The following is a 24,951-nucleotide window of genomic DNA, read 5'->3' as shown; positions in this document are numbered from 1 at the left end:
CAGGGCTCGGAAATAACTTTGGCTTTGCGGCTATAATATATATATCTTTAATCCGATTTCAGGTTTATTGTGCAAATAATGGGTAATATCAGCCCAAATGGAGTGAATTTCGGGTAGAACTCTGCTCCGATATATTTTTTTATATAATGCTTCTTGAAGTGATAGCATGCACCCTATGGCAATGTTATTTCGTATAAAATATAAAAATGTCTCCGTCAAATTTAGTGAAAATCGATTCAGAATTGGACATACCTCCAATATATTAGTTCCCTTTGAAACCAAATTATAAGTGCTCTAAAGCCAAATGTTGATAGGTGGTAGAATCTACTTCAAATATGTATTTTTTAATGGAGCTCTTCTAAAGGTAGGGTATCATAAATTTGGCCCCACCCGACTTTTGACTTTGTCTAACTGTTTTTTTTTTTTTGACGTATATGCCCTCATTTTGACTTTGTATATATCATGGTGGAGGTTATCAGAAGTTCGTCCTGGCTGAACTTGCTACTTTTTTATTTATTATTGTCTCGTTTTAGGGGCCTTTTTTAGCCTTTTTGATTTTAGTAAGACATTTCTGATTTAATTTAAATCTCCTTCCATTTCATATAAGTAAAGCATCATTCACAGTACATTATTGGATCTCGCAACAAACATCGACCTAAAAAGTATTTGTTTTTTTAGAGTCCACCATTATTTTCATAATTTTTAAACACAAACTTTATAATCTCAATTATATTTAAAATAAACCCCTATTAACAACAGGACAACTATGCTTCGTTGAGCATTTAATTTCGAATATCCAACTCCCACAACATATTTAAATTTAAACTCCTCGTCCTGTTTTGTTTTCCATGAAAACACCTCAAGCTTGAATGATTCCAAACAACATGATAACCACTTTTTCTATTAAATCCCCACTTTGGGCTTTGTTGTGCTGTGACGCCTATTGGTATGCAACACTTATTATATCATTATAACACAAATGTCTACTTCATTAATTCCACTCTTTTATGGTCGAGTTATGCGAATCTATGTCACATCGACTCGGGCTGTGTTTCGAAAACATGTTCTCCCTCTCTCTCATCTACCTTATCTTCAACATTCTATGCTAAACATGCAATTCATTTTTTTTCTGGTCTTTTTCTTTGTTTTCATTTCAGGTGGAAAATCGTGCTCTAAGGTTACGTGAGGCTATGCAACAATACCAGGATGAAACAGTGCCCTCGGCATCGGCCTTAAGGCAACAGACACAACAGCAGCAGCAGCAACAACAACAGTTATTGCTGCAGGATACTGCAAATCAGCCACTACACTTCGGACCACAACAGAATGCGAATGGCTTGCATGTCAATGTCATAGCATCTAGCGATGATCCTGGCGGATTGCATGCCCGTATTGGTGGTTTAGGTCTGAACGGTTTATCACCACAAGAGGAGACATCACGCCTCATTATATCCAGTGGCTTGGCAGCCTCGCCAAATGGTGCTGCCGTGGCTGGAGCTGGAAATAACGGTGATTGGGAATATTTCGATGAGGCTGGCTACATTCGTGGCGGAGCATTACGGACGGGTGAAGATCCATACATACGCAATCGTTTCAATCAGGAAGCCAGCGATGCGTTGCCGAGTAATCGAGAAATTCCCGATACAAGACATCCAATGTGAGTATATTGTTGTTGAGTTAAGAAGGAGATAACATGGAGTGTTGTGCTTGATATTTAAAGCGAGGAAAAATGAGGTGACAAGAGTGTCAGTTTATTGAGTCCAATATTTCAAATACGAATTTGATACAGTGGACCTGTTGTATATTTTGGGCTTAATATGTTAAAAAGTAAAAATTTTAGTTTTTGCCATTTACATCATTGGTTAGTTCCAGAACCTCAAGAATCTAAAATGTTTTACAACTATAACCAATTTTCCCTTTATGATATCGTAAAAATTGCAGTAGATTTGTGCATCATGTCACATTTTGATTTTTCTCTCCCCTTGCAATACCTCGAAATATTTGTCGTAGACGCCAGAAGTTTTATATATTCTTCGTTATCAATGAAGTCTAAGGTGAGGTGTATATTGAACAGTCTGTTGATATCACATTATTTTATGAATTTTTTTCAAAAAAATGGAAAAACAAAGAAGTCACGCTGTTCTACGGTCGACGATGGGTTTTTTGTTGTAAGAGACAAAACCAACTTTCATGGTTATGCTACTTCGTTCAGGTTGAACGAAAGCATAACAAGTGGAGAAAGATGTAAATGTTTATAAGTGCGGTTGTAAGATTTAGAAGACTTCCCAAAATAATTTTAGTTTTATTTAATTCTTTGGTTCCTCATTTGGGTAAAACATGTTTTTATACCCTCCACCATACTATGGCTGGTATATTAATATTGTCATTGCGTTTGTAACTCCTCGAAATACACATGTCAGACCCAACAAAGTATATATATTCTTGATCAGCGTAAAATTCTAAGACGATTTAGCCATGTCCGTCCGTCTGTTTGCCTGTCTGTCTGTCTGTCCGTCTGTCTGTCTGTCTGTTGTAATCACGCTATCTTTCGAACAAATTAAGATAGAAGGCTAAAATTTTGCACACATGTATATTTTGCCAGTAAGCAGGTTAAGTTCGTAACTGGGCCATGTAGGTCCAAGTAATCATATAGCCGCCATATAACGGTACCTCCCGATATTCGGTATTTTGATGATTTTAGCGACATTGTTTACCGGAATCGTTTCAAATTTGGTATTTGAAGTTCGTAATGAATACTACATACTAAGTCAAAAAATGAGCCATGTAGGTCCACGTCTTCATATAGCCCTCATATAACGGTATCCCCATTATTCGGTATTTTGATGATTTTAGCGACATTATTTAGCGGAATCGTTCCAATTTTGGTATTTGAAGTTCGTAATAGAAACTGCAGCATAAAACAGAAAATGGGCCATATAGGTCCACGTCTTCATATAGCCCCCATATACCGTACCCCCGATATTCGGTATTTTGATGATTTTAGCGACATTATTTACCGGGATTGTTTCAAATTTCGCATGTGAAGTTCGTAATGGATACTTCAGCCCATGCCAGTAAATTGTCTGTGCAGGTCCACGTCTTCGTGTAGCCCCCATATAAGGGTAACCCCCCTATTCGGTATTTTGATGAATTTAGCTACATTATAAACACTTAAATATTGTAATAACTTATGACAAATGTTGCCTATGCAGGCCCACGTCGTCGTATAAGCATTCAGTATTTTTAAGATTTTAACAGAATTTTTAACGGATTTTATTTTTTGGAAATTGCCAAATTTGTACCAAATGGTGGAGGGTATTAAAAGTTTGGCCCAGCCGAACTTACAGCTTTTTTACTTGTTTGTCATAGAAGTTATTTTTAAAATAACTTCTGGTGAGAATATCCCAGACAAAAAAACAAAGGAACCGATGAGGATTGGTGGCTCTTTCCGAAATCTAGGTATTCCCTGCCTTACCCCCTGGTAAACATTACCATCGTTCTCCACTAATAAACAAACGTTGTTTTTATAAAAACAACAATAAAAGGATATTTAGCAACAATTCCCCACTAAACCAACCGCATTTCAGGTTGAATATAAATACATTATCATCTATAGCCTCATTTAACGGTTCATCTTGATTTTGGGGGTTTTGAAGGTTTCTGGGACAATTTTCCACCGAATAAACACAGAAAATATACCTACATCCTGGCTGTTTAATAGGCAGGAAATATACCTAATGATATTTCTGCTTCAAAATATTTTCGATACGGGGCCACTATTTAGTATAGCTTATATATGGGATTACCTTACAATTTTCGATATTTTACAGGTCCATTATTCGTTAAAGCCTTTACGGCACCTCCTGAATTCTGACATATTTACAGTTTCTGCACTAAGATCTGCCCCTTAAGATCCTGGTCATGAAATATTATTCATTAAGATTTTAACATTTTAAACCAATGTGGGTCTAATTGATTAAAAGATATGTACGGAATCTTAAAATGTAATTTAAACAAGTAAAAACACATAAACATAAAAATAAAAACTTCTTTTTCAAAACATACGTTTAAAAAATTCCGAACATTAGTAATACGTGCACATACAAAAAACGTGGACCTTTACAGCCAATTTTCTGTCAACTAGGGCGGTAATTAATATGAACTCCAAATACCAAGTTTGAGATAATTCTTTTGAAAAATTCAGGTAAAATCATGAAGATAATGAATAATGGAAGGTACCGTTTTTTGGGGGCAATACGAAGACGTGGATCTGCACACTAGATTTTCTGTCATGGGAAGTAATACGCATTGCGAATTCCAAATTTGAAGTAATTCTGTAAAAAGTGTAGCTAAAATCATCAATAAATATATACATCAATCAATATAATATAGAAAGGTTAGCAATTTTCTGTCTGTGGAGGTCCAAATACCGAATTTGAAACAATTCCGGTTAATAACGGTGAAAAATATCAAGTATCTGAAGGTCCAGTTACATGGAAACTATAAAAAAAACCTTGGACCTATGTGAAGAGTTCTCTCGAATGATGTTTCCTATATTCTGGGAACACAAACTGCCAATTTCCAGCAAATTCTGCTCAAAAATATCATTAAAGCAGCCAAAATAACTGAAATCTGGCGGTACAGTTATATGAGGCTATATTAAAATGTGGAGCTGCCAACAATTCTACGGATATAAAATGCATCTCAACAAAATTTTATCAAACTACTTCATTTTGTTCGGAAGCAAGAGTGGGGAGGGAGGGGATTTGCATGTCATACCTATGTTTTCAAATAAATGCACGACAAATAAGCATTTTTACAGTTTTTGAAACAATTGGTGTTGTTCAACACGGTTGAACTCCTGTCCTACCTCTTTTTTCTTAGAATTTGCAAGCTTTTTTTATACCCTCCACCATACATAGTATAGAGGGTATATTAAGTTCGTCATTCCGTTTGTAGCTCATCGAAATAATCATTTTAGACCCAACAAAGTATATATATTCTTGATCAGCGTAAAATTCTAAGACGATTTTGCCCTGTCCGTCTGTTGTAATCACGCTACAGTCTAAACGAATTAAGATAGGAAGCTAAAATTTTGCACAGATCTCTCTTTTATATATTTTGCACAGATCTCTCTTTATATCCTCCATATAACGGTACCCCCGATATTCGGTATTTTGATAACTTTACCCACATTTTTCAATGGAATTGTCTGAAAATGCACACAAGTAATTCCTTGTGGGTACTTTATACCTCGGCAGAGCATTATCTATATATGTCCACGATATTGTATAGCCCCCATATAACGGTACCCCCCGGTATTCGGTATTTTGATAACTTTACCCAAATTTTTCAACTGAATTGTCTGAAAATCCACACAAGGAGTTCCATGTGGTCACTTTATTCCTCAGCACAGAATTATCTATATAGGTCCACGATATCGTATATCCCCCATATAGCGGTACCCTCGATATTCGGTATTTTGATGATTTTAGCCACATTTTTCAACGGAAATTGTACACAAGGGGTTTTTGTGAGCACTTTACCCCCCGACAGAGAATTCTTTATATAGGTTAATGATATCGTATAGCACCCATATAACGGTACCCCCGATATTGGGTATTGTGATGATTTTGGCCACATTTTCAAATCGTATTGTCTGAAAATCCACACAAGGAGTTCTATGTGAGCACTTTACCACGTGAAAGGGAATTATCTATATAGGTCCGTAATATCGTATATCCCCCATATAACGATACTCCCAGATATTCAGTAGTTTGATTATTTTAGCCACTTTTTTCAATGGAATTATCTGAAAATCCACACAAGGAGTGCTTTATGAGTACTTTGTCTTAATAGGTCGACAGTATCATATATACCCCCATATATCGGCACCTTCCTATATTAGATATTGTAAAGATTTAAAATAAAATTTAATGGATTTTATTTTTTTGAAAATTTTCTAATTCGTTCCAAATGGTGGATGGTATACAAAGTTCGGCCCGGCCGAACTTACTGCTTTTTTACTTGTTTAAATAAAATTTGATAATATTTTGAATTTATTAATTACAAAATCCAAAATTAGAATTGAGATAAGTTCGATGATCGACATATGATTTGTAAGGCAAGGTGGTGAACTATATTCTTCTGTTAGTTTCTTTAATTCTACAAGACCTCTGAGAAAATCAAGGGATGAAAAGAGAATCAACAGATGATTTTCTCAGAGCTTTTAGATTTAAATGAAACCCCAACCAACCTCCTTGCCTCACAAATCACAAGGCCGATAATACAATTCATCTGAATTTTAAGTTTGGAGTTTTAATTGATGAATTTCGATGAAATTTCGTTAAAAGTTATTTTGAAGACTGAGTGCAACTTGTGTTTATATCCTACAACACATAATGGTAGGGATAAAATGTCGTTCTGCATTTGTTTGTAACATGGAGAAGGAAGCGAGATAGACCCAATATTACATTTGAGTACCTTCATATAATCACTTTCTGAGTCGATTTATGCATGTCAGTGTGTCCGTCCGTCTGTATTTGTATTGTGTATTTTCGTGGACAAAATGCAGGTCGCATTTATTATCCGATTGAGATGAATTTTTCCAAACAATATTTGTTTGGCCTAAGGACGAAACCGATTGAAATTGGTGGGAATCGGTTCAAATTTAGATATAACTCCCATATATATCTTCAACCGATTTCGGGGTAATTGAGTACCAGATGGCCAATATAAATTGAAATGACCTGAATTTTGGAACATCCGACCGAATTCAGTCTAGAAGCAAGAAAATCAAATTGGGGATGGGAAACAATAATGTATTAAAATGGAGGGAGGTCAATTATTAATAAAACGAGACAGAAGTCGGTCAGGGCTGATGATAAAGGCAGTTTCCAATAAAAGGTGGTATTTTGCAGGGGCTAGTTTCCCCCCTCATATTTAGAAATTTTCGGAATAAGATTTCTTGGAATCCATTAAAATTAGGTATGAAGTGTTTGTAAATATTGCAGACAAAAACAAACAAGATTATTTTGCTCGTAAATTTTAACACCCATGTGAGTCAACAAAGGGGTCTTTTTGGTCCTTTTTTTGGAATATAAAAAAAACTCTATTTAAAGGGGATCGAAGAAAGTTACAAATGCCCTAAAAGGATTATTTTAGAAGGATTATGTGAAATAATCATATTCTTCATTATATTTCACAATAACTTACCATAGTAACGAAATCTATATTTCCATGGCATATCAATAAAATTGGTTCAGATGTAGCTCCCATATACGGGTTGCCCATATTCGACGGACCTTAGGGCCCATTCCAATCGACAAGGCTTGTCCGCAGGCAACATTCTTTGCGTCAATTGAATTTTGTATGGGAACAGATGCAAATCAATGCGAATAATCCGTTGTAAAGTGGACCGAGCCATGCCCAACTGCTGAGAACGGCGTTTTTGGGATGTTCTTGGGGACCTCTCAACACTGGCTCGTACGGCAGCGATATTCTCGGCCGATAGCCTTGGTCGACTTTTATATGGTCTCTTCGGATTAGAAAGAGCCTTACCAGTCGAAAATTTTTCGTATAAACGCTTAATGGTGTTCTTAGAAGGCGCACTTCTCACATTTTCTAATGTTTTAAAAGCACGTTGAGTTTTCTCAATTGACTTCTTCTGTTGAATGTAAATTTCAACTATTTCAGAGCGCTCGCGTGGCGTGTATTGGTTCATGGTAAAAATCTGCTTGGACTGACGCTTTAAACGCGGTATGTCATTAAGCGATGTGACATCTCTGTCAAAAGTTATGGCGTTGCCAGATGGGTCCGTCGAATATGGGCAACCGATTTCGGGTTAATTGGGCACCAGATGGCCAATATCAGTTGAAATTACCAGAATTTTGGAACATCCGACCGAACTCAGTCTAGAAGCAAGAAAATCAAATTGGGGATTGGAAAGAATAATGTATTAAAATGGGGGGAGGTCAATTATTAATAAAACGAGGCAGAAGTCGGTCAGGGCTGATGGTAAAGGCATAGTAACGAAATCTATATATTTCCATGGCATATCAATAAAATTGGTTCAGATATAGCTCCCATATATATGTTTCATCCGAAATAGGGTTTTAAGTCTCTCACTTGCGTAATATGCACTCCACAAGAATGATTTTTCGCACCAGATAACATATGGAGCGCACCTCTCTCAAATGTTATCGAGATCAGACCAGATTGGGTTATAGCTCCCATCGGATATATCTTTATCCGATATCAGGTTTATGTGCACCAAATGGCTAATGCCAGCCCAAATGGACTGAATTTTGGCTATTCCGACTGAATTCATCCTAAAAACAAGTACTTTAAATTTGGTTAAAATCGGTTCAGATATAGCTATAGTTCCTTTATATATGTTTCATCCAACAGGGCATCAGCTACTGCTCGAAAATACCTCTGTCAAATTTTATTTAGGTCGGTTTAGATTTGTATACAGCTTCGGCCAATGAAACCGTCACACGTTGCTCTGCGGTATTTTGGCGCATTCCCGGCGAAGCGCTTGCTTGAGGTGATCGGCACTTTGGTATTTTTTAGTGCCAACCTTGCTTTCCAAAATACTCTAGACACAATAGTCCAACGGATTTGTATCCGGTGGGTTTTCCAGCCAAATATAAAGAAATCACACTATCACCCTTTAAATCCATCACGAATATTTTTTATTCTGGAAAATTCTCACCCAAATGCTTTTATACGCTTGTAAACAATATAATGAACTATCACTGGAATAATTTTAACAGCTGTCGGACGACTGGCCTTGAAATCACAGCAGTCTGAAGTTAGTTGTAGTTTTTTCATCTCACCCTGTATATGTAACATTTTCCACCTCTTAAATTCGCTGACTAATTTTTGTCCTCTTCTTGCTCTTCATAATCCGTCTCCTTGGATTTACATTCTTTTGAAAATAAACATCTGTTACACTTCTGCCCACATTTATTAATGAATTATCATTCGGTTCTTTTCTCTTCTCTCTCTCTTTGTACCATTCACATATTTCAGGTGCCGCAACAAATCATATCGCAAGGATTTGCCTGAGACCAGTGTGATTATAACATTCCACAATGAAGCTAGATCCACGTTGTTGCGGACCATTGTAAGGTAAGAGCTATAAATGACCACAATGTGGACCACAGCCAGTGGAGTGTTTTAAAAGTCCATTGCCGTGGTTGTTGTGGCCAGGGTGGTGGTGGTGGGGTATTTATTTGGTCATAAATTACATTTAAACCCTACAAAATAATTTAATGGTAATACGTTTTTTTATGTTCTACTTTTTGTTTTCTTTCTCCTTTTCCATTATTGCTGAACAGTGTCCTTAATCGCAGTCCCGAGCATTTAATACGTGAAATAATTTTGGTGGATGACTTCAGTGATCATCGTAAGTATAAATCATGCGATTAATGTAAAGGATTGGTGTCATTAACGGAAATTTTCCAATGTTTTTCTTTGCCTGGTTCTTTTTTCGTGCCTGCACAGCTGAGGATGGCCAGGAATTGGCGAAAATCGATAAGGTACGCATCATACGCAACGACAAACGTGAAGGCTTGGTACGTTCACGGGTACGCGGTGCCGATGCTGCGGTCTCGGAAGTCCTCACCTTCCTCGACAGCCATGTCGAGTGCAACGAACAGTGGCTGGAACCTTTGCTCGAACGTGTCAAAGAGGATCCCACCCGTGTCGTGTGCCCCGTTATCGATGTCATCAGCATGGACAACTTCCAGTACATTGGCGCTTCGGCCGATTTGCGTGGCGGTTTCGATTGGAATCTCATTTTCAAATGGGAATACCTGAGTCCGGCCGAGCGAACGGCACGTCAACATGATCCGACCACAGCCATTCGAACACCCATGATTGCCGGCGGTCTGTTCGTTATCAATCGAGCCTATTTCAATAAACTGGGCAAATATGATATGAAAATGGACGTGTGGGGCGGTGAGAACCTCGAAATCTCATTCCGTGTATGGCAGTGCGGTGGCAGCCTGGAAATTATACCATGCAGTCGGGTGGGCCATGTGTTCCGCAAACGTCACCCGTACACGTTCCCTGGTGGCAGTGGCAATGTGTTTGCACGCAATACCCGACGTGCTGCTGAAGTGTGGATGGATGATTACAAGCAATACTATTATGCCGCAGTGCCGTTGGCCAAGAATATTCCGTTTGGCAAGTGAGTATCTCAACAGCCCAAAAAAGAGCCACCAGTATTTGACAAATGTTCTATTTTTTGTTGTATGCTTTTATTTGAGTTTGTTTTCTGTTTTCGGTCCACAATTCATCTGTTCTTTGATTGTGATTGAACGAATTCTTGTATATGGATCTGTGTATGTATGTATGTGTGTGAGTGTGTGTAGAAATGTGGTTGCGGTTAGCTTGTGTTGTATTGGTTAGGACCATGAGTGTCAGTGTGAATTGTGGCAGGCCTTTTGAATGCAAGGAATATAGAATTGATTGAGCCGGAAAGTGGTGGAGAGACTCCAACATAAGTTGGTATGTATCTCCTCTGTATGTATGTTTTCAGTTTTTGTGGTTAAACAAAGGTGTGAGTGTGTGTTAGCAGATTAATAAAGTGGCTGTTGTTTGTTGTGTAGTATTGGCTTTGCTGCGGGATATCGGGTAGTTTACTCTGCATCATATTTTGACGCAGTAATCCAATAACTAGTTGATGTTGTAGTTTAATAACCATAAAATATAAGGAAATGGATTTCGTTCCTCCAGGGTCAGTTGTCTGTTTAAATATAATGTGCAAATTTGAGGATTTCAGCTATCCGTTCAAGCAGTAACAAATTTTGTACTAATTAGTCCTTTTCGTAAAATTATAGTACATACTTCCGAGACCATCTTCATGTATCAATGCTACACAGGAACAGTGACCATAATACAAAATTTCAGATTTCAATCACCATCTGTTCACTCAATACCAAATTGTACTAAATATAGTAGATTTCGTACAATTATAGTACTCATTTCATAAACTACCTCGATTTCTTAGTCACAGACACCAATAGTGACATCTCTATCAAAAATTTAGGATATCAGCACCATTCTCTCACCCAGTACCAAATTTAGTACTTTTTGTACAAATATAGAACGCATTTCCATACCACCGCAAAATCTCAAACACAGATATCACCAGAAATCTAAATATTAAATTTCAGAATTATTCCTATCCCTTCATCCAATACCAAATATAGGACCATTTCGTACTTTTCGTACAATTTTAGTACATATTTCCTAAATCACATCCATGTATCAAGGCAACACATGACCCTTATACCAAATATAAGATTTCAAACGCTATCTGATCACCCAATACCAAATTGTACCAAATATAGTAATTTTTTGGTACTTTTCGTACAAATCTTAATCACAGACAAGGGCAGTGACATCTATATTAAATTTCAGGATCTAAGTTCTATTCCTTCACCGAAAATAAAATTTAATACTTTTTAGTACAATTATGGTACAATTCCATAACTCAATTTCAGATACCAACAGAGACATCAGTATCAAATTTCAGGATTTAAGCTCTATTCCTTTATCCAAAAACAAATTTAGTACTTTTCCTACAATTATAATAAGAATTTCCCAAAACACCTCCATATCTCAATTCCAGATACCAACGATGACTCAATACCCAATTTAGTACCATTTAATACTTTTCGTTCAAATATTAAACGCAGTTTCAAACGTCTGTCTCTAAGTAATTACCATCTATTACCAAACACATATAGTACCATTCAGAACTTTTCGTACAATTATAGTACACATTTCCAATACCATCTCCATATGTCCAGGCTACACAGTAATAGATAACTTAATACCAAATTTCAGATTTCAAATACTATCTGTACACTCAACACTAAATTGTACCACATACAGTACTATTAATTACTATTAATTACTTTTCGCACAACAAAACACTTCCATATTTCAATTCCACATACCAACGGAGACCTCAATACAGAATTTGAGAATTCCAGCCCTATATCCGTTCATGCAATACAAAATATAGTACTTTTTAGTACAACTTTGGTACATATTTCCAAAACCATTTTCATATCTCAATTGCAGATAGCAACAGAGGCCTCAATATCAAATTTAGGGATTTTAACCTTACTCCTTTACTAAATACCAAATTTAGTAACATTTAGTATTTTTCGTACAAATATCGTACACACTTCCAAACCACCTCCATGTGAACAGGCTACACACATGAACAGCAATTCTAACACAAAATTAAGGATTTCAAGCATTATCTGTTCACCCAGTACCAAATTGTACCTACTATAGTTCCATCCAGTAATTTTCGTACACTTATGGTACATACTTTCGAAACCACTTCCATATCTTAACCACAGACTCCAACAGTGACATTTTTATCAAATTTCAGAATTTTAGCTCTATTCCTTTACCCAATATCAAATTTAGTACATTTTAGTACAATTATGATACACATTTCCAAAACCTTCTTCAACCTTCTTCTTCATTAAAATTCTTAATAATAACAGATACGTATTTAAAATTCCTCCAAATTCTAGACTTCTTCTCCAACAAATTTCAGGGTTTCAGCCCTATAGGTTTGCTCAAATCAAAATTCCGCTAAATTTAGTACGTTTTAGTACATATAAGTAAAAATTACCAAAACTTCCTCCATATACCAATTCTACACTCCGACTGTAATTTTATTTCAAAATTTCACGATAACAACTCTATTGTTTCACCCAACTGAAATTGTACCAAATTTAGTACCATTTGGTACACATAAGTATGAATTTTCAAAATTTTCTGCATTTAACAACCCTGCAATGACATAGTAATCTTATTTCCAAATGTCAGTATTCCAACTCTATTGTGTAACCAAGACTTAAAATGTACCAAATTTAGTACTATTTAGTACACTCAGTACGAACTACCTCAGTCCTACAATGCAATATTAATCTTTTTTCCTAATTTAAGCGTTACACCTCCATCGATTCATCCAAATCAAAATTGTACCAAATTTAGTACCAATAAGTACTTTTCGTGCACATAAGTCCAAATTTCGAAACTACCTCCATACCCCAAACCTACTATCCGCCAGTGATGTTAATTTCAAATTTCAGGATTCCAGCTCCATCCGTTCCTCCAACTTCGAATTGTACCAAATTTAGTACCGTTTAATACTTTTCGAATACATGAGTACACGTTTCCAAAACTACATCCTTACGAATCTACTCTCTCAACCTTCCAAATTTCAAGTTTTTAGCTCTAACCGTTCCCATGATACGAAATGGTACCAAATGTAGTACATTTTAGTACTTTTCGTACACTTATACTACGAGTTTCCAAAAACCCTTTGATACATGACTCCATCCGTGACAATCATTCCAAATTTAAGAGTTCGACCTCACTAGTTGGTCAAGTACAAAGGGAACCATATAAGTACCTTTTAGTACTTTTCATACCGTTATAGTACGAATTTCTAAAAACACAGCCTTATCTGACATAGTCGGATCAAGAGTGACCCTCACCCAAAATTTCAAGAGTTTCAGCCATATCGTTTTGTGGTTGATGAAGCTTTTTCGTCAGTCAGTCCATTTTGTTAATATAGATATAGATTTAGATGGTTCCATATGTGGCCGAGATCAGTATCAATTTTACGACTTTTCGACTAGTACCTCCAATAAAAAACGAGTTTTCTGTCTATTGATTTTACCAATTCAGTTAAAAATAGATTTTTCTATCCTCACTAAAATATAAATGCTGCTTTAAGATTCGTGCCAGGATACGGCTCCTAAGGGAACAACCCAGTAAATATTGTTATTGGCATTTCCTTTTAATTTTTTCTCTATCCATTTTTCATTTATTGTACCCTATCCTCGGAGTGATATTTTCCCCCATTTTATGCAATTTTCATTAGATTGTGAAAGCTGTCTATGCTATCCTATTAAGTGAATGAATTTCACTTCTCTTAACTTCCTTTTTCATTTTTAATATCCCACATATGTATGTGTGTACGTACCTCCTTCATGGTTTTATTAATATAATCTCTTTTTTTTCCCATTTCTCTATTTCCATCTTTTATTTTGATTTCCATTGCTTACATCCGACACCGCCACCGCTGCCCCAACTTCAACCGCAGCATCGACGACCGTTTGGCTCTCAAGGAGAAATTGCACTGCAAACCATTCAAATGGTACTTAGAAAATGTTTATCCTGATTTACAAGTTCCTGATTCATATGAATTCGGCCAATTTCGCCAAGGTGATTTCTGTTTGGATACCATGGGAAATTTGGCGGATGGCACAGTTGGTAAGTAATAATAAAAAGCGAATGGGGAAGAAGGACAAAAAAGGATGTTTTCAATGTTTTATACGATTGTTCAAGTGCATATGTAATTGTTGTGAAGGGGGGGAGTAATTGTTGTTGTTATCACATCCTGGATGTGGTTAAAATTTAGTTTGTCGAAAGTGAGTTGAAAAAGGGTACAGGGTTTAGTATAAAGAGGGAATGAAATAAAATGAACAGGAAGAAAGACAGTTTAATTGTTGTTTTCAAATAAATTTGAAAGAAATTCTGTAATGAGGTGCAAAATTGAGCAGCTAGAACCAATGAGGAAAGACATAAATCGGGCGGTGCCGACTTTATAGTACCCAACACCACTGTGACTATTTAGTAGAGCAACGTGTAGCAAATAAACGTTCATATTGGGAATTTGGGTATTAATTGAATTTTAAGGCAATTAAATTCGAAATACAGGTTAAGATAAAACATGTAAAAAAGTTGTAAGTTCGGCCGGGCCCAACTTTGAATACCCTCCACATTTGGTACAAATTTAACAATTTTCAAACAAATAAAATCCGATAAAAATTCTGTTAAAATCTTGGAAATACCTGATGTAGCCGTATATTGGAGTTTATACGACAACGTGGACCTGCATAGGCAACTTTTATTAGAAGCTATTACAATATTTAAATGCGAAAATTGAAAAAAAATTTGTTTATAATTTAGCTAAAATCATCAAAATATCGTGGATCTGCACAGACAATTTTTTGTCATAGGCTATAGTATTCATTACGAACTTTAAATACCAAATTTGAAATAGTTCCGGTAAATAATGTCGCTAAAATCATGAAAATACCGAATATCTGTGGGTACCTGCACACACAACTTTATGTCGTAGGCTGTAGCATCCATTACGAACTTCATGTACAAAATTTGAAACAATTCCGTTAAATAATATCGCTAAAATCATCAAAATACCGAATATCGGGAGGTAACGTTATATGGGGGCTATACGAAGACGTGGACCTGCACAGACAATTTTATGTCATAGGCTGTAGCATCCATTACGAACTTCAAATACCAAATTTGAAATAATTCCGGTAAATAATGTCGCTAAAATCATCAAAATATCGAATATCTGGAGGTACCGTTATATGGGGGCTATACGAATACGTGGACCTACATAGCCCATTTTCTGTTTTAAGCCGTAACATCTGTTAAGAACTTTAAATATTAATTTTGAAACAATTCCGGGAAAAAATACCGCTAGAATAATCAAAATACCGCATATCGGAGGTACCGTTATATGAGGGCTATACTAAGACGTGGACCTACATGGTCCATTTTCAATACCAAAAGTCCTGCAGATATAGTACAAATTTGAGTTAAATTTTATCAACCTACTTCATTTCGTTCGGAAGCTAGAGTGATTTCCACAGACAGACGGACATTGATAAATCGACATAGAATTTTATGCTGAACGGAATGACAAACATAATATACCCTCCATACTATGGTAGAGGGTATAAAAACCGCAAAAAAATCAAACGCCATAATTTTACAAAATGTCGGAAATTTTACAAAATGTCGGAATAGCATTTCGAATTGGTCACCTTTGGCACGAATTATGGCCTTCAAACGTCACATGCTGCCCGTATGTTGCACTGTGGTATTTTGACCCTTTCCCGGCGAGGCACTTGCCTGAGGTGAACGACACGTTGGTATTTTTTAGTGCCAACCTGGCTTTCCAAAAATACTCCTGACACAATAGTCCAACGGATTGGTATCCGAAGATTTTTTGTGGCCATTGTGCGCTGGAAATGAAGCGAGGAACCTCGTTTTGTAACCATTCTTGGGTGGTGCGTGCTGAATGCGATGGTGCTGAGTCCTGTTGGCATGTCCAAGGTCTGCGGCAAAAATATTTGCGTTCCCAAGGCTTTAATACACCCTCCAGAATATTAGAATGTACCCAGATATTTTTAGAATGTACCCAATCTCTTGAAACATATGAGAGATATAGACATAAATTTAAATTTATGGGCTATATCGGTCTACGATATTGTACCATATAACGGTACCGCCCGATATTCGTTATTTTGATGATTTTAGACATATTTTTCAACGGAATTATCTGAAAATTCTCACAGGGAGTTCCTCGTGAGTACTTTATTCCATAGAAGAGAATTGTCTATACACGATATCGTATATCCCCAAATATAACTGTACCCCCGATATTCGGTATTTTGATGATTTCAGTCACATTTTTTAATGAAATTGTCTGAAAATCCACACAAGGGGTTTCTTCTGAGTATTTTGCCTACTGAAAGAGAATCGTCCATATAGGCTCACGATATTTTATACCCCCCATATAACGGTATCTCCGGATATTCGGGTTTTTCATGATTTTAGCCAATGTTTTTCAATAGAATTGTTCCAAAATCCACACTAGAAGTTCCTTCCGAGTATTTGCATTTAAAGTTTAAAGTCCGTAATGAGTATTACAACCTACGACGGCAAATTGTCTATGATTCTCGTATAGCCCACTATAACGGTATCTCCTTTGTTCGGTATTTTGATGATATTAACGACATCATTACCCGAATTGTTTCAAATTTCGTATTATAAGATATAAGGGACAATAAATTATTTATGCAGGTCCGGGTCGGGAGGTGTTTCTAATTACGGTCCGCTATTTCAAAACACCTTCAGATGTTATGATTTGTGCATTTGTTTTTAACATACAGAAAAAAAAAAAAAAAACCAAAAATACCCACACTTTCTACTGCTGATCTTCATAGGACTTCATTCTGAGTCGATTTATGTATGTCCGTCCGTTTGTCCATGTGTTTTTGTAAGCATAGTAAAGGTCGCATTTATTGTCTGATTGAAAAAAAAATGTCCACAAATCATTTTCCAAAAACGAACCCTATTGCAATTGGAGATAATCGGATAACCATTGTTTAGATATAGCTGCCATATATAGCTTCGCCAAATGTGTGATATTAGCCCAAATAGGATGGAATTTGGTACATATAACCAAATTGAGCCAGGAAACAAGAGTGTCAAACTTGGTGAAAATCTGTTAAGATATAGCTATAGGTTCCATACATATGTTTCATCCGCTTTTGTATTATACACCCCCATACCCGTAAAATACTCCCCATAACAACGATATTTGGTGCTAACTAAAAGAGTTAGAGTTAGTACTCATAAATTTCCCACAATGCAGTTTATTTGTTATATGTAGCTCTACAATTTATGCAAAGTGGTGTAAGGTATCACAATGTCGTCCCAGCCTGTCTTTAACCTTGCCTTACTTGTTTTTATTTAAAAGATACCATGGGCATTCACCTACAGAAGATATAATATATTCCCACTTGGGAGAACCTTTAAAAAATATTAATTCGTTGAAGTTTTTCTCAAGGAATTTCATCTTAAATATTCCAAATGGTGATACCATCGTAAGCTTTTGATGCATGTTAGGTTCTCGATGTGTATGGACCTTTGTACAATTTCATGAAAATGCAAGAGTAAAGTCCTTTAAAGTCCATTGAATGATAAGCGAGATTATAGAGAATTTAATATCCCCCAAAAGCAATCAAAAACTCTTCCCCTTTCCTTACATTTAATTGACATATTCACATTACTGCCAAAAAAAAATGACTTTAATACAAATTGGAAAAAATGGCAAATGCCTGGAAGCAAACGATAAGAGTGATTTCTTATTTTAATTCATCGCCTTCTCTCTCTCCACCCAACAATTTCGCATTTTCACGTCAATTTTGTTTTTCATTGTTTGTGCCTTATTTTCTCGTTTATTTGCAGGTCTCTTCCAGTGCCACAACACTGGTGGCAATCAAGAGTGGGCCTACACCAAGCGCCAGCAAATAAAACACGATGATCTCTGCTTAACACTGGTGCAATTCTCACGCGGCTCACAGGTCATCATGAAACTATGCGACGATTCGGAAAATCAAAAATGGGTGCTGCGTGAAGGCGGTTTTATACGGCATCACAAATTGAATGTGTGCCTGGATTCCAGGGATCACACACAGGTCGGTGTCTCCGCGCAGCGATGCAATTCGGCATTGGAGACCCAACGATGGTTGTTTACCACAACAAAAGCGTGAGGACGACGAGGACAACAACAACCACACCACCAACAACAGCAGCAGCAACGCAACAACATCACCGATGAGGGCAGTTAAATTCTGAATATGGTATGGCATAGGGTATTTGGGTTTGAAAGACGAAAAGTGGAATCCAAAACAAAAAAGAGGATGAAGAAAAAACACAGGGGAATAAATATTTGATGAGATGGCATGGATTGATGATGAAAAGAAAATAAAGAACTTGACTGACTGAAGAACTTTTTTTTAAACCAACACAACAACAACAACCAACGGGGCTACAACAGCAGCTATTACTACCACTAAAATCAACAAAACAATAAACGAGAAAAAACTGAGCATTTCACGAAAAAGAAAAAAAAAACAAAGAAAAAATGAAGAATCATGACGACAAACAAATGTAGAGTATGAACCCAACGATGGACCCAGAGAGGAGGCTACATTTTCACTTAAAATCCATCACAACAAACTGGCCAGATTCATTTTATCACTGTTCGGGAGAAGCGAACGCACTGAAAGTTAGTTGGTTGACCAGAAGAATTTCTGAGATTCGTTTTATGCTTTTGCCAGTGATGATGATATTAAATAATGAAAAGTTTTCTGTTGTTTTTGTTGAATTGTATTTTTCATAAGTTTCTTTTTTATTTTTATAGGGCCAACAGTTGAAAGTGGTTATAATATCCATTTTATTAAAGGAGTTTTAAGTAATTAAATCATTTTTAATTGAAATTTATGAACTGTCCTACCCATCAAATGTATTATAGCCATGTTTGACTGTTAAATGCAACATTAAGTTTTAATATTCCACAAAAGGAGGTAATTGTACGAGGAAGTATTTAAAATCGATGCAGGCAATGTTAATGAAAGCCATTGTCGTGTCGATGAAAACTTAATGACGTGGACGATGACAATGAGTTTAATTTTGGTTGCAAGAGGTTGCTATGGAATAAATGGATAATTGGGTTTTATTTAAATGAATTTATTTAATATTAAATTTTATCGAATGCTAACGAAATGAAAATTACCGTGAGAGACTAAATGATATTTACAAGTAGTTTAATAAATAAATGAATAATATTTGAAAACTCTGAATATCTCCACTTCGATAAAAAGCGATTAAAACAATTATAAGATTGGAACACATTCATAATTTCAAGGTATTCTATGGATTGAATGGCCTTAACAGGTATTCTGTAAATAGAAGACACCTATTAAATTGTCTATGGATAGCAGGTTTTCTTTTATCTAGAGGACTTTCGTCCTTTCGCGTTCTACTAATAAAATATATTTTAGGTGTTCCTTCCACCAAAGACCAGCTGGGGTGTTCATTCCGCGTTATATATTTATGATCTACTGGGAGACTTCAGTACAGGGTAAGGTAAAAAAAACTGCAACAGAGTCACACGCCATAATTTTTATATATTTTGTATACCCTACACCACAAGGTGGTCAGGGTATTATGTCTTTGTGCATTTGTTTGTAACAGGCAAAAGGAAACGAGATAGGATCACATTCTGAGTCGATTTATGCATGTCCGTCCGTCCGTCTGTCCATGTATTTTTGTAAACAAAGTACGGTTCGCATTTTTTGCCCTATCCAGATGAAATTTTGCACAAATCATTTGTTTTGCCCAAGGACGAACCCTATTGAAATTGGAGATAATCGGTCAAAATTTAGATATAGCTCCCATATATATCTTTGTCCGATTTGCCTTTTATTGTGCACCAAACGTGTAATATCAGTCCGAATAGTATGGAATTTTGCACGTACGATCAGATTGGACCTGAAAATAAGTATGCCAAATATGATCGAAATCGGTTCAGATATAGCTATAGCTCCTATATATATTGTTCATCCGATTTGTTATTTTTGCCCCCCGCAGCCGTAATATGCACGCTGTAACAACAATATTTGGGGAAATATATCAAATACAGCTCAGAAATACATTTGCTAAATTTTATCGAGATCGGTTCCGACTTGGATATAGCTCCCATATATAACTTCGTCCGATTTACCTTTTATTGTGCACCAAACATCTAATATTTGCCCAAATTGGATGAAATTTGGCACTTACGACCGAATTGAGTCTAAAAGCTTGTATGTCAAATTTGGTGAAGATCGGTTCAGATATAGCTATAGCTCCCATCCGATCCGATTTGTCATATTTGTTACCCACAGTCGTAATATGCAACGATATTCAGGGAAATATATCAAATACAGCTCAGAAATATCTTTGCCAAATTTTATCGGGATCGGTTCCGATTTGGATATAGCTCCCATATATATTTTTATCCGATTTCAAATTAATTGTGCAATGGGCAATACAAGTCCGAATTTAAAAGACACAAATGCTTCGGCATATTTAGTCCTTTGAACTTTAAATTATAATTATAATCATGGCGTGTATGATTGAATTCTCCCATTAAAACGTTTAATTGTTATGCGGAGCTCTACTAAATTAGCAAAGTGGTGTTGGGTATCATAAAGTCGGCCCCACCCGACTTTAAGACTTTCTTAACTGGTTTTTTGTTACCAACTGCTGGACAACGAATGTTTTCTCATCGGAGAAAACAAAATTCGGCAGTTCACCACTTTCGGCCAAGCGAAGTAACTCTTTAGCTCTTTTGAGCCTGTTTTATTTCTGTATGTGTAGGTTCTTGCACTTTTTGGAATCTGAATGGCTTGAAGTTGAAGTTTTTTTCATCATCCGAACTTAGAGCGTTTTTTACGTAAGAATGGAAACTTGTAACATTTTTTGTCATAGAGAACCTACTTTAGGTCTTTTCCAGAGGAGGATCTGCAAAAGATCTTTCATAGAAAGACCTGCGACTGATCCTATGCACATTTCTCTTGTGTTTCGTGAATTTTTCGGTAACTTTAGCTTTTAAATCCGTTTGAGCAGAAGTTTTACCATTCCTAGCCAAAGTAACCCTTGAAAATCTATACGCTTCATTAAATCCAGATCGGAGTTTATATCACATAGTTTGCTATTTAAATAACTTCGCTATTATCGGCCACTAATGAATGTGTTTAAAAAATAAAACAAATTATTTTTCTAATATATTTTGACTGACTGAAGTCTGACAGGACCGCTGACTCTATTTTCTAAAACTATAAAATAAAACATCTGAAGCCCTCCTGCCGCATCCCCAATTAATGTGTTGAAAAAAAAACTAAGTTATATAATTATATTTATATTTTTCTATATTGTTTTTTATTTTTTTATATCTATATAAAATTTAGACTGAAAACATACCATGTTCTGTTTTATATATTTCTTTAAAAAATAATGTGTTTTGCCAACCTGTATTTTGCTCAATTCTTTTTCTGAAATAGGTGCGAACACACCTAATAACATTCCATTAAAGCTGGCTTTGTAAAATCCCCTTTTCTTATTTAAAATTTACAAACACACATTCATACATCCATCCTTTAGCTATGACTACCAGTGTTTAAGTAAATCTGTTCCATTTTGTTTCCTATGTAAATTTCTATGTGTTTCCTTAAATATAAAATATGTATTTAATTATTATTATTACTATTAAGTGTCAATTAATTGTTAAATATCTATGAATTTTAATAAAAAACACAGAAAAAAAATCAACAAAAAAATATTTTTTAAACAAAGCGATTTTCGAAAACCTTTCTTCTTTGTATTGTTTTTTTTTTTTCAATATTAGTTAAGAATGTGAAGAAGAAGAAGAAAAAAAAATAAGTTAGTTATTTTATTTTATTTTTTGTTATTTAAATATACATAAGTATAACTTATCCCAATCCTTCCATTTCTATAATAATAAGTTTAGTTTGCATTTTTTAAATTGGGTTGGTAAAACATGGACTGGGGAAATTGGGGTTAAGTCGTTTCACAAATTTAGACATTTCAAGGCACCACTGAACTGAAAAATTAAATAAATATTTATTGAACTCATCACAACACCCCGGAATTTTTTCATCCATGTGTTATCACGCCTAAGGTACATTTAGTCCTGAACATATTAAATGTTTTTTGTACTTAAACATTAATAAATCACAATTCAAAACTTTACATACAAAAAAAAAAAAAATAAAAATTATAGAATCGCATTCTCAACATAATATAGAAGTGACACTGAAGAGATGAGATGGAAACAACTAAAACTAAATTTAAAATTTATAAAACAAACAAAACAAAAAATATATGTAAATAATTATTTGATAATTATTAATTAAAAAAAATAAAAAAAATTTTAAATGTAATTTGTAATAATTTGCGTTTTTAGCCAAAAAAAAAAAATAATAATAAATAAATAAATAAAAACATAATAAGAGCAAATAACAAAAACTAAAAAGCAAAAATCATAATCATTTACATTAACATCATGATAAGAAAAAATATTATAATTTTTTTTAGTTTTTGGAAACGCCAAAGAAGCTCTATTTTTCATTTGTCTTCAATCTTCCTTATTCGTGGGCTTAGTCCAAATTTGTTTCCAAAATTTGATATCTACATTCTATGTATGTATATTTTTTATATTTTCTATGATTAATTCCGTCAATCTTTACATATATATACATTACTATGTACGAACACACACACACACCCATACATACCTACATAAATTGCGATTATACCAAAATTATACAAATAAAAAATGGCTAAAACATTTAAAAATTAAAATCGAAAAATAAATAAAAATTAAAAAAAAAAAATATATTTAAAATGAAATTTGTATTTTGGTGTTTTTATTAAACTGGTGAAGAAATTGGAAATAATCTTTGGGGTTCAATTATTCCTGTAACGAGGCAGAAATCAGCCATTCCTATAGGCAAATTTTCAGTCACATAAGGTAGTATCCATTACGGACTCCGAATAATAAAATTTAAACAAATCATCAAAACACAGAATACCTGGAGGTACAGTAATATGGGGCTATACGAAAACATGGACCTCTATAGCCAATAATTTGCCAGTGAAGGTGCGCTTATTACAAGTTCGAAATATCAAATCCGATTCGATTATTTCGAATTTCAACAGGCCAAACTTATATCTGAAATGCGGAATCTACAGTATTCGAGGGGCATGCATAATTCTATAAACAGTTCATTATTAGTGTTTACAAGCGTACAAAAGCATTTTGGTGAGAATTTTCCAGAAAAAAAGTTATTCGTGATGGAATTAAAGAGTGATAGTGTGACTTCTTTATATTTGGCTGGCAAACATCAAGAGGCTATCGTTAGAGCACTCCAGCATTTAATCTGAATAAATCTTTTGTGTCTCGTACCATCGCTCGTTACCGCGATATTGGTAGCGTAGCCCGACGTCAAGAAGTGGACGAAAGAAAACAGCAACATCACCAGAAATGGTTCGAAAAGTAAAGAAGCGACTTGATCGAAACCCGCGTCGCAGTGGCCGAAAAATGGCTCGTGAGCTGAACATATCGCAATATTCCATTCGGCAAATATTTGAAAATGAGCTCGGGGTAAAGCCAAAGTTCAAGAACATACACCGCAACAGAAAAAAATAGACTCAAACGGCTAAAGAGTTACTTCGCTCGGCCGAAAGTTGTGAACTGACGAATATGGTTTTCTCCGATGAGAAAACATTTGTTGCCAAGCAGTTTGTAAACAAACGAAATGATTGTGTTTACTTGCCAAAGAGATCAGCTGAAAATGTGCACCTTCGGTTGACCACCAGAACTCAAGCGCCGGTCGTGGTCGCCATGACAGCCGATGGTCGCTCCCCGCTCGTATTAATCGATCAGAATAAATGACGAATATCATCGCGAAAATATTCTGGAGGGTGTATTAAAGCATTGGGCACGCAAACATTTTTGCCGCAGACCTTGGACATTCCAACTGGACTCAGCATCATCGCACTCAGCACGCGCCACCCAAGAATGGTTACAAAATGAGGATCCTCGCTTCATTCCAGCGCAGAATGGCCACCAAAATCTCCGGATACCAATCCGTTGTACTATTCTGTGTGGAGTATTTTGGAAAGCAAGGTTGGCACTAAAAATACCAAAGTGTCGATCACCTCAAGCAAGCGCTTCGGGCAGCGTGTGATGGTTTCATTGGCCGTTTGAAGGCCATAATTCGTGCCAAAGGTGACCACTTCGAAAAAATCTAAACCTATTCTTAAATTTGATGCTATATCCGAAATTTTTTGCATTCATTCAATAAAATTAAAAAAAAAAACTTGTAAAAAATGTTTGGCTTTGTTGCAACTTTTTATATCACCCTGTTTAACGATACCAACCGATATTCGTTATTTCGATAATCCTAGTCACATTTACCCACGAAACTGTTTCAAATTTGGTATTTAAGAAGATTTGGTAGATGACAATCTTTTAAGTTTAAAAATGTCCATAGAGGTACCCGTTTTGGTATTGTCCCCATACAACGGCCTCACCCATTTTATGGTCTTTTGAAAAGTTTAGCAGCATTATTCAAACGATATTAGTGGTATTTGTAGTTTAAAGTGGAAGACGTTTCAATTCAGATACTTTAATATAAAAATGTTTTTTAACAGGTAGTGGATGGTATT

General features: G+C 35.5%; 1 protein-coding gene across 2 annotated transcripts in view; it reads left to right on the top strand.

The window, feature by feature from the left end:
• The window catches only part of LOC101888093 (polypeptide N-acetylgalactosaminyltransferase 2), a 259,551-nt gene extending 236,850 nt beyond the window's left edge, over positions 1–22,701 (top strand). For both annotated transcript variants that reach the window (XM_059124519.1, XM_059124518.1), the window contains exons 3-8: positions 1,158–1,657; positions 9,037–9,135; positions 9,345–9,412; positions 9,511–10,198; positions 14,153–14,322; positions 18,121–22,701. In XM_059124519.1, coding sequence (XP_058980502.1) covers positions 1,158–1,657; positions 9,037–9,135; positions 9,345–9,412; positions 9,511–10,198; positions 14,153–14,322; positions 18,121–18,425 — 1,830 coding nt within the window. In that variant the 3' untranslated portion in view covers positions 18,426–22,701. The remainder of the gene's footprint in view (positions 1–1,157; positions 1,658–9,036; positions 9,136–9,344; positions 9,413–9,510; positions 10,199–14,152; positions 14,323–18,120) is intronic.
• Positions 22,702–24,951: the final 2,250 nt, after the last annotated feature.

The sequence above is a fragment of the Musca domestica genome, unplaced genomic scaffold, assembly GCF_030504385.1.
Source record: "Musca domestica strain aabys unplaced genomic scaffold, Musca_domestica.polishedcontigs.V.1.1 3, whole genome shotgun sequence".
Lineage (NCBI taxonomy): Eukaryota > Metazoa > Arthropoda > Insecta > Diptera > Muscidae > Musca > Musca domestica.
The sequence above is the reverse complement of the archived record's forward strand: the minus strand, read 5'-3'. Positions and strand labels throughout refer to the sequence as shown.